Raw genomic sequence first — 11,176 nt, 5'->3', positions numbered from 1 at the left:
TGCCAGCAAGCAAAAAAGCCTTTCCCTGAAAAGTAGGGCAACACCTAATTTGGCGGGGGGGGGGGGGGGAGAAGACCACACATTACCTTGTGTAGAAAGCATTTTTCCTTTGAATGCCTCTTTATTCACCTTGTTGTGCACACTTGCCCGATCTACAACTATTAGTTTCCTCTCACCCATAACGCTAAGTAGAGGCCACACACATCCAAGCACGGTTGGAGGAAAAAAAAAAAAACCCTCACAGCGTAACGAACAATTATAATCACGCCCTAGAAATGGAGACAGAACCGACCACAGCACTCATAACAAGTCAGACATACCATAACTGAAGCCTGGGAATCGAGCTCTACATTATAGCGCAATACTTTCAATTAGACTGACCCCAGGGAGAAGGAAAAAAAGAAAGAAAAAAAAGACAAAATTCAATTGTCAAGTTTTATTGATACACTTGCATCTTTTGGTATTTATATTACTACACCTTTCATTGTGACAATATATTCCAAGACTGTCCCAAAAAAATATATAAAAGCATAACGAAGTGACATGAATTAAAACACTAAAAACACTGATGGATAAGTTGCTTGTAGTCTTCATGGAAGAGATCCTGCAAAACAAAGTGAAAACGAATTAATCTTCTATTCCGTTTCAAGCCTTTAGGAGGGCAGAGCACTACTAGTTCCAACTCGTGTCCCTAAAACATGGACCAACTAGAATCTATTGTTTGATGCAAGAGAATTAAGCTTTATGTCCAGGCTATATGGTTAACTCGATTATAGCTTTCTATTCGCGCCCCCCCCCCCCCCCCCACCCCACCCAAGCCAAGTACTGGAATCTCAAAGGTTAATAAAAGGGCTGTTTTAGTACAGGCTGCAACCAGCACGCAGTCAGGGTCAGGCTGTCCCGCCCGCCTGTTCAACGTGCTGGAAAATTCCCATACTGACGGGATGGGGTGCCCCCAAGTGGCATGGGAAAGGTAGTGCAGATTCTGTAGGATACCTACAGCGCCCGTCATCGTTTGTGTCCGCCTCATTCCGTCGCATCAAGGGAATCTTCATTGAGATCTTCGTCGCCAGATGCTGCACCGCTGTAGAGTAAGAAGCTCCGTTAAGTCTACCGTGATGAACGCGACAAGTCGATTGGATTACATCATGCAAACTTTATAAAGCCGTTTAGGCACTAACCAGATCGTTCAATACTTCCAACACTCACAAAAGAGCAGTTTAATCTGCCAAGGTCAACCCATTTATCACATCAACGCTTCTCAAACTGAGTTGCAGGAGCGAACACCAGTTATCTTCATTCTCCGCAACTCCGTTCCCTTCAAGCTCACGTTTGGTTTCCTTGACACCCACTATATTTCTAGAGCCTGCGGCCAGCCTGTCTGGGTGATTCACAATATTAATATACGCATTATGTGCGTAGCTGAGGAGTACGTGTAGTCGTGTAAGCCAACTAGGCCAAGGCATATTTTAACAGGACAGGCTCCAAAACTTCACCTATATCGTTACTTCTGAATTTAGGGCAGCTTTTAATATAGTAAGAGTTTGCCAGAACATCTAGAAAACGGAAGTATACACCCACTCACCAGGTGCAGCAACAGGCATGCCACAAACTATTCCAGGTCTATGCATGGTCCAGTTGTGCTTATCCTGGTGTAAAAAGCAAATAGCCATCGTACACAATGTATACCTACCCTTTGGTGGGAGTTTCCACAGATCCATGATCATCTTCAGCTAGCTTTTGTTTCTAAAAAGTCAAAAAAACAATCAATTACACAAAAGCATGGCAAGAGGCGCCTGCCAGATTTAAGACTTATTTCAGCAAGCAAGGTTGGTAGACCATAGACTAAGTTCGGCAGTCCTTAACGATTTAACAGCACGAAGCTTTAACTGGACGCTCAAGTTGCCCGAGTGAAACGTCAAGCAACTGAAACCGGCCTCATCTGCAGCTAGCAGAGAGCTCGGCTCGCTGTTCAAGATGTGAAACATTTGGGAGAAGGGCGAGTGTCACCATCCTACCAGTACGACTTGATTTCCCAAATAACAGGATGGGAGCGTACGCTACCCACTGACTCCTGGGCTAGGTAATCGAGGTTGCATGACATGGTGCCAAGACGAATAGTACCTGGCCAGGTACCCTGAAAGCCTACAACCACCACTGGCTCTGCCTTTCTACAGGTTGCCAGGGAAAACCATTTACGCCCCAGAACAGAATCTGTTGGCAAAGGTCAGACCTTGACTGGCGAGATAAGGGAGCTGCGAGGACTGCCGTCTAGACCGATCAAGAGCATAGTTCTAAGCAGCAAGCCTCAGCTGGCAATCTGCGCTCAAAAGGACGTGTGCTAGTTAGCTGCCGAGGGAAAAAACCCTTAACATAAAGTGGGTCCGCGTGTCACTCACCGGTCGCTGGTCACAAATGAACCAGACCACGTGGAGCTCGAGCCAGCAGCAAAGCAGAGTCGAAGACGACCCCTTTGCAAAACTCTGAACTCAAAAGATTCCGCATAATTTGGTGTGAACAGCAGTTACGAAAACATACTATAACAGGCATAGCCGTTACTGCTGCATTAATTCCTTAGGTGCCCTCTTGGGGCGATAAAGGCGGAAGTGGTACCCTACAGTTCGGCGTTGCCGCAGCATGGGACAAGTGGAAGGGTACGTACACCACGCAGCAACACATGGTGCAACTTAAGGTCTCCAAACAGCTTTGCCAACCCAATAAGGCCGGACCGAACAGGTCGGACCAGACAGACCTGAACCAAACCCTTAGCGCTTGAGGGGGCATCGCAATTAGTGAGAACACAGAGCAGCGATATCGTAAAGTGGATTCATTCTGGGAAACTGTGTGTTGGGCGACTCTAGTCAACAAAATATCCCAGGATAAAGTGCTCTGACCAGCACGTGCTGGAGAGGCACCCCAATCCAGTGGTTTCCACACGTTACTTGCTCCATGTCAATCCTTCAGGGTGTGGTGTTCAGGTAGGTGGAACCCAGATCGCTTGCAGCAGACCAGGCCACCCAACTGGTCTCACTGACCCACAAGTGCGGACACAGGCCTTACAGACCAAGCCGGACAGTGCACAGCAAGAATGTCGAGAGAGTCCAAGCACCAGAGTGCAAACTCCAACACGTCGCTTTCTTGCAGTGTTCGACACCCCAGGAGAGGGGTGACCGTTGTGCACCTCACCTTCCTTAGACCTGCTCGTCCTGTTGGTCTTTCATTACCAGTTTTGACCGGGTCATCAGCTAAAATTCAAAATCAGAAGACAGAGTTAAAAAAGAGCGAAGGGAAAGTGGCAATATGTATTTATAATATATGCGCCGTTATATATAGTCCACTTGTGCACAAATAGTTAAACGCCAATCAAAAATAACACGTTTATGGCAGCAGTGCAAAGTTTAAGCCTGCACTGTACAATTAAATACAATGTGAACACAAAGCCAGCGATCTACCGAAACTGCTGGACTTGTCCAAAACATGACACCTATGCTGTTGCCACATGCTGACCGCAGGAGAGTCCCCGGCCACCGGGACAAGGCCACAGCACTGAATCCCAATCTTACCATATCAGTAATTAGGCCAAATCCTTACCTTTGGGCTCCTCGGGCACACTGGCCTTTTTGGGAGTGGCAGTCCTAGCTTTGGCTGCTCCTCGCTTCCTCTGAGGCTGTGCGGCCGGCGCAGGAGTAGATGTTGTCCCGCTGGACCCCTTTGTGGAGTCACACTCCACGTCCGTAGCTTCCTGAGACTTCTGGGGTTCAGATTCGTCGTTCTCTGCCGTTTCCTCAGTGTCTTTTTGTTCTGCATCGTTGGTCACCTCTGTTTCCTCCTCCTGTGCAGCTTCAGTGTCCTTTGTCTCAGCGTCTCCACTTTCTGTTCCTTCGCGAAATTCGGTCAATTTCATCTCGTAAAATTTGTGCGCGGGGCAATCTTTTTTTGTTAAGAACCTAAAGAAATAAAGATTACAGTATGATACAAGCACTACTAGCCAATAGACCTGGCCTCTGATAAGGATTATTGTTAAAACACCCCACACGCAATAGACCTGCCCTCGCCCAACTAATCTTATGCTAAGGTCAATTTACTTTTACTGCAGGTATAGGAAAGAAAAAAAAAAAGCTTAGAAATTTGCGAGGGTAGAATTAGCTTTTCCAGGGTTGGGAAAAACGTGTTATTTTGGGAAAGTGAAGTTGTAAACGCTCAGATGTTGACATGAGCAAATGTACCACTGGCATATTTGCTTGTGCCACAATACAGTGCAGCCATTTTCTAGGGATAAGATTTCCTGGTCTACTTCTGTAAGTTCATGAAAGCCATAATTGGGCACAAATGCAAAGACATCATAGATGCACTTGTGACTTGTTAACATTTGGGCCCATAATAACATCGTGCTTACATTAAGATTTTATTTCTCGCTCCATCCATCTTTGGGTGCCTTTGAGTGTTAACATTATGTTCTTTCAATGTTGCCACTATGTTTTCTTCAGGGGCAGGAACTACTGTGGCAGGGTTAACTTGAGACCAAAACGTTTAGCCAATGTTTGCCACAATGATGGAGGCTTAGCAGCTCCCACAACAACAAAAAGCGTTACAGAAGCTGTAAGGAAATGCCTCCTTGGCATGGTTGCCCCCTGACTTTTTGCCTTTGCTGATGCTATGTTTACAATTGAAAGTGTGCTGAGGCCTGCTAACCAGGCCCCAGCACCAGTGTTCTTTCCCTAACCTGTACTTTTGTATCCACAATTGGCAGACCCTGGCATCCAGATAAGTCCCTTGTAACTGGTACTTCTAGTACCAAGGGCCCTGATGCCAAGGAAGGTCTCTAAGGGCTGCAGCATGTCTTATGCCACCCTGGAGACCTCTCACTCAGCACAGACACACTGCTTGCCAGCTTGTGTGTGCTAGTGAGAACAAAACGAGTAAGTCGACATGGCACTCCCCTCAGGGTGCCATGCCAGCCTCTCACTGCCTATGCAAGTATAGGTCAGCCACCCCTCTAGCAGGCCTTACAGCCCTAAAGCAGGGTGCACTATACCATAGGTGAGGGTACCAGTGCAGTGTCTAAACAAAACCTTAGACATTGTAAGTGCAGGGTAGCCATAGGAGTATATGGTCTGGGAGTCTGTTTTGCACGAACTCCACAGCACCATAATGGCTACACTGAAAACTGAGAAGTTTGGTATCAAACTTCTCAGCACAATAAATGTACACTGATGCCAGTGTACATTTTATTGCAAAATACACCCCAGAGGGCACCTTAGAGGTGCCCCCTGAAACTTAACCGACTGTCTGTGTAGGCTGACTAGTTCCAGCAGCCTGCCACACCAGAGACATGTTGCTGGCCCCATGGGGAGAGTGCCTTTGTCACTCTGAGGCCAGTAACAAAGCCTGCACTGGGTGGAGATGCTAACACCTCCCCCAGGCAGGAGCTGTAACACCTGGCGGTGAGCCTCAAAGGCTCACCCCTTTGTCACAGCACCGCAGGACACTCCAGCTAGTGGAGTTGCCCGCCCCCCTCCGGCCCCAGCCCCCACTTTTGGCGGCAAGGCCGGAGAAAATAATGAGAACAGGGAGGAGTCACTGGCCAGTCAGGACAGCCCCTAAGGTGTCTTGAGCTGAGGTGACTAACTTTTAGAAATCCTCCATCTTGCAGATGGAGGATTCCCCCAATAGGGTTAGGATTGTGACCCCCTCCCCTTGGGAGGAGGCACAAAGAGGGTGTACCCACCCTCAGGGCTAGTAGCCATTGGCTACTAACCCCCAGACCTAAACACGGCCTTAAATTTAGTATTTAAGGGCTACCCTGAACCCTAGAAAATTAGATTCCTGCAACAACAAGAAGAAGGACTGCCCAGCTGAAAACCCCTGCAGAGGAAGACCAGAAGACAACAACTGCCTTGGCTCCAGAACCTCACCGGCCTGTCTCCTGCCTTCCAAAGAACTCTGCCCCGCGCCGCTGAGGGTGAAATTTCTGTGTGGGCTTGTGTCCCCCCCGGTGCCCTACAAAACCCCCCTGGTCTGCCCTCCGAAGACGCGGGTGCTTACCTGCAAGCAGACCGGAACCGGGGCACCCCCTTCTCTCCATTGAAGCCTATGCGTTTTGGGCACCACTTTGAACTCTGCACCTGACCGGCCCTGAGCTGCTGGTGTGGTGACTTTGGGGTTGCTCTGAACCCCCAACGGTGGGCTACCTTGGACCAAGAACTGAACCCTGTAAGTGTCTTACTTACCTGGTAAAACTAACAAAAGCTTACCTCCCCCAGGAACTGTGAAAATTGCACTGTGTCCACTTTTAAAATAGCTATTTGTGAATAACTTGAAAAGTATACATGCAATTGAAATGATTCAAAGTTCCTAATGTACTTACCTGCAATACCTTTCAAACAAGATATTACATGTTAAATTTGAACCTGTGGTTCTTAAAATAAACTAAGAAAAGATATTTTTCTATACAAAACCTATTGGCTGGATTTGTCTGAGTGTGTGTACCTAATTTATTGTCTATGTGTATGTACAACAAATGCTTAACACTACTCCTTGGATAAGCCTACTGCTCGACCACACTACCACAAAATAGAGCATTAGTATTATCTCTTTTTACCACTATTTTACCTCTAAGGGGAACCCTTGGACTCTGTGCATGCTATTCCTTACTTTGAAATAGCACATACAGAGCCAACTTCCTACAGAAGCTATATCCAAACATCACTTGACGAAACTAAGAGTGGCCAATGCTGGATCTGAAACTGCTTATTTCCATGTTACCCATAATCTTGTTTAAAGTGGTCACAATTTACCTTTATGAATATTTTTGGAAAATTAGCATGCACTAACGCATTTTACTAAATGATGCTTCGAGGAAACGTTACCTGAAATTAAACTCATTTAGAAGAGTAGCATTATGAGCGACTTAATTTGAAAGCAAGGAATCCCCGATCTTGCTTACAAGCGTCGGCAAACGTTTGCATCTAATCAGAGCATTACACGCAGTATAATTGTTAAAACGTCATGTGTTCAACTTATTTTTCAAAACTAGAAACCACAGGGTTGGCCTGCAGTGGGGTGCGCCTACTAATCCAAACCCAAAATAAACATGAAATGTGTTATCCGATAGCCTGAGGGCCGGCCTATAAGAATTACGCACCCGTGAAGGCAACGTCTGCCAAAATATTAATGTAAATAAATGTGGGCTTACACGGACAGTTCATTTTATAGTGGTTTCTTTGGCGGACCGCTCTACATTTATAACAAGGCCCTAGTTGGTCACCACGCATGATTCAGTAAATGTATTAAATTATTTAAGCTGACGTTTTAAGAGGGAAAAAAAAAAATCCAAAATATGGTATGGCGAGGGAAGGCTGTCGCAGAAAAGTTGCTGTATGTGAGGAATGCAAGCCACAAGGTGAAAGGCATCGTTGGAATGTCATTACGTACCAAAAGTCTGGATTGGAAGTGAGGCTGTCCATGTTGAAATCCTCAATGTTTGAGCCCAGTTGGAATACGAACCGTGCAAGATTTTCTGCCGTTTGTCTAGTTTTATCATCAACTGGAAAGGAAAACATGGCGTTTAGCCTCCGAGAACGTCCTAGTACATGAAATGGTTACAAAGGAATAAAGATAAAGGACGCACCTTCATCAAACTGAGGGTCGGTCGAGGGCTTGGACGGGCCGGCAGATTTGGCAACCAGCGACACCGCGGCAGCCACCTTGAGCTGCGCCCGCTTGGCCTCCACGTCCGCCTGCTGATGCTTCTGCAGCTCCAGCAGCTTGTGCTGGTAGTACTTGAACTCATGGCTCGCCTCGTCAAATAAGAACCTGTGAGGTTGTAAAGAGTAGACGAGGTCAAGAACGCACTTAAGTCAAGAGCGCGCGCTTCTATCCGCGTAATAAGACGCTCAAGGCTTACTCACCACAGCTCGGGCTTTTCTCGGTCTGCCATCTCCGTGTCGCCCTCCACCGCAGCCTTCTTTTTGTCCTCCAAAGTCTTGACAGCGTCCTCCAGCAGGTCGTCTATTATCTCTTTAGCTGCCGGGTCAGGGGTCAGATCTGCTGAACAAAGCAACCGGTTGGTACGGCTATGGAACGTGGTGAGGACGTCTAGCTAGTCTCATTTGCTACAGGCCGCCCTAATGCTAAGCTCCTTCCCAATTACCTCCCCTCTGATGGTGAAGCAGCCTAGGATGGTATTATCGCTTTTACTGTAGGACAGTTCTGCGTACTAATACAATATGCACCACGGAGTTGTGGACACTCACACAAGGTCAGCTATAGCCGACCAACAGCCTGCAAAGGCCCCTCGTCCAAAGTTACAACTAGAAACCATTCTTCAGACCAGACAAACAAGCGTGGCGGCAGCCGCCCATACGTACCTTCCAGCGGCTCCTTGGGCCCGCTGACCCGCTCATGCTGCAGGTGCATGGGGTAGCCACTCTTCTCGAGCCAGGCCTTCAGCTGCGCCATGTACTTTTTGCCGAAGAGCGTAGAGTCCTCCATGTTGGGGAAGTCGGAGGGCTTGGGCGCCATCTCCTGCAGGCCGATGTGCTCGAGGATCTTCTCCTGGCGCAGGGAAGCGACGATGGAGTTTGTCTGGCCGAAGAGCACCAGGGCCTTGCGGCAGAGCGCCACGGCGTTCTCGTAGGCGGTTGAAAGGTCGGTGGCGCCAGAGAAGCCCTGCTTCATGTTCAGCTCGTATGCGTTGCAGGCCAGCATCAGAGGATGGGCGCTCTTCAACACGCACTGCTGGAAAGAGGTCAGATACCTGTCCAGCGGCTGGATGATGTCCAGGAAGGCCTTCTTGTTCTCCACCAGGCCCTTCTCCAGCAGCATACTAAAGAGGTCGGGGTCCACGGTGGGCTTCTTTAGGGCCGGGTGGTTGGGCGCCTTGACGGTCAGAAAGCACTGGTAGCGCAGCTCGGGCCTCAGGGCACACTTGAATGCGGCCAGGGTATTTGACATGGTCTGGGTCTGCATGGAGGTGTAGGCACGGTTCTTCTGGTCAAACTCGCCCGTATTCACCTTGTTGAAGCCGGACCAGCGCACGATCTTGCTGCCGAGCTTGGAGACGACGTCAGAGCCGGACATCAGCTCCTTGATCTTGTCCTCCCTTTTGGGGCCCGGCTTCTTGCCGTTCATAGCCGCCCCTCTGCCGCCGGCTTGAGCCTTGGAGCCGCGGCCTCTCGCCACCAGCGCCCCCCGACTTCGCACGGCGGCGGCCCCCCGTGTCACGCCTCTGGTCACAAAGCCGCCCCTCGTCAGTCCTCTGGTCAGGCCCCGGGTCACAACGCCACCTCGGATCGGCCCCCTGCCGACCACCCCGCCCCGGAGCGGCCTCCTGATGGGGAGACCCCCTCTGGGGGACGTGACCGGTAGCCCCGCTGCTTGCCTTCGCTCCAGGTAAGCCAGTCTCCCTGGAGAGGCGTGGGCGTCCGGCCTGCCGTAGCCCCGCGTGGGCCCGGGCATGGCGAAGCTCTCCTCGGGGAAAGGTCCGTCCCTCCGGGGTGGGCGCCGGTACTCGCGGTCATCCGACCACATTGGCTCCCGGGGGTGCGGGAACTCGCGGGGCTCAGAGTGGCTGTAGTAGTAGTCGTCGGGCCGGAGCGGGCTGCGGGACCGCTGGGGGTCCGGATAGTAGGGCGGCGGTGAGCGCCGGGCTGGGGTGGAGTAGGCCGGCCTGCGGCTCTCAGGCCCTCGGTAGTCGTCGCGGGGGCTCCGGTAGCGCTCCGCCTCGAAATCATCCTCGTACCTGCGGGATCGGGACGGCCCTGGGGGGAGATTAGAGTTATGCATGAGACACAAGTGCAAGAAATAACAGAAGCAGTCATTTATCTATTCTAAGGGACCGCAAACTTAGAGGAAGGCGGGTGTAAGGTTTGCGCAAAGCTAGATACGAAACTGCCATGGGGCTTTATCACCATTAAAGCAGCTCCAGGTTTACCTACCCTGAGAACAGGCTAGTGAAACGCATTTAATAAAAAGCACACTTCCCAAAAGAGCGCCCCGGGAACTGAGGGTACACCCCCTAATCTAATAGCTGGGCAAAAAACGGGATCTGAACCAGGCAAATGGGGTGCCAAGCGGTTCTTGGCTGCTGTATATAAACAGGCATGGAACAGCATTAACAGCGCCGGTTACATCACACCTGGTGGTTCCCAGCCCCCGCCCGGTTCTTCCCACGGGCCCCTGGACTCACCCGGAGCGCGGAAGGGGTCGTCGGAGCTGCTGGGGCGGAAGGTGCCCACCATCTCCTTCATGATGGCCTCGAAGATCTCCCGGGACACCTGCTTGTCCGCCATCTCCGGTCTTCTCTTCTGCACCTGGAACTGAAAGAACACAAACAGAACTTAAGTACCGGGCCCTCCGAGGGGGTGGGGGCGAAACAAGGGTCCCGTGTTTCCGCGGGGCAGAGTGTGAGGGGCGCGGCTTGTTGACCACCAAGAACAGCTTAACAGTCTCCTTAAAACGAACACAAATAAAAAATAACGCACTCGATCAAACGGGGGGGGGGGGGCGCAGATATTGGGATCAAGCACGGAACGCCCACGGCCCGAAGGCCGCCGGGGGCTCCGGACGGGTGACCCGAGTGGTGGTGGTTAAGGGCAGATGAGGAAGGCCCCGGTCCACCCTCGCAGCGGTGGAGGCCGGAAGCCCGCGACCGAGCACAGCTCCGTGAGAGAGGACTCGCCCGCCGCGCACTCACCGTGTGTGGGGAGCGGAGGACGAGCCGGTGCCTTGCTGTCTGCTTGCGGCCCGCGGGCGGTGCGTCGGTGCCGGGGAGCGGTGATGGCGCAGCTCCGCTCTCGCCTCTTCAGCGTGGAACAAAGGGACGTAGTCTCTTCGCGCAGCGTCTCTTCACTGCCCGGGCGGGGGCGCGCACGTACCAACGTCACCAGCTAGCGCCAAAGGCGCGAGGCCGGAAGATAAAGGGCGGGAAAGGCTGCGCCAGTTCTCGGTGAGCTGAGGGCCGACCAATGGTACCCGGAAGGCGAGGAAAACAAGTTCATACTTCCACCAATCGCATCCCACCCTGCCAGTGGGACAAAGGAAAACGGACTCAGAGGGTGCCCAATCACACCGCCCCCAGCAAATAGGAGAGGTAAACAGACTCACAGAAGGAGCAATCACGTCCCAGCCAGCTGGTAGCACAGGGGAGCAGGAGCACGGCTCGACCAATGACGTT

General features: G+C 51.0%; 1 protein-coding gene across 2 annotated transcripts; it reads right to left on the bottom strand.

Moving 5' to 3' along the window:
* Nucleotides 1-421: 421 nt before the first annotated feature.
* Nucleotides 422-10,966, bottom strand: LOC138268153 (SURP and G-patch domain-containing protein 2-like). 2 transcript variants are annotated; one of them, XM_069217575.1, is made up of 11 exons: nucleotides 10,697-10,966; nucleotides 10,190-10,319; nucleotides 8,370-9,761; nucleotides 7,911-8,046; nucleotides 7,631-7,815; nucleotides 7,435-7,546; nucleotides 3,592-3,947; nucleotides 3,187-3,245; nucleotides 1,694-1,746; nucleotides 1,001-1,084; nucleotides 422-604 (listed from the first exon to the last, which is right to left on the bottom strand). In XM_069217575.1, the coding sequence occupies exons 2-10, from the start codon at nucleotides 10,290-10,292 to the stop codon at nucleotides 1,027-1,029; spliced, it is 2,454 nt and encodes an 817-aa protein (XP_069073676.1). In that variant the 5' UTR covers nucleotides 10,293-10,319; nucleotides 10,697-10,966; the 3' UTR covers nucleotides 422-604; nucleotides 1,001-1,026. The 2 variants fall into 2 exon arrangements, 1 of the variants encoding a protein (XP_069073676.1); XR_011199934.1 differs by lacking the exon at nucleotides 3,187-3,245.
* Between the last annotated feature and the right edge of the window lie 210 nt (nucleotides 10,967-11,176).

The sequence above is a fragment of the Pleurodeles waltl genome, chromosome 12 (assembly GCF_031143425.1).
Source record: "Pleurodeles waltl isolate 20211129_DDA chromosome 12, aPleWal1.hap1.20221129, whole genome shotgun sequence".
Lineage (NCBI taxonomy): Eukaryota > Metazoa > Chordata > Amphibia > Caudata > Salamandridae > Pleurodeles > Pleurodeles waltl.
The sequence above is the reverse complement of the archived record's forward strand: the minus strand, read 5'-3'. Positions and strand labels throughout refer to the sequence as shown.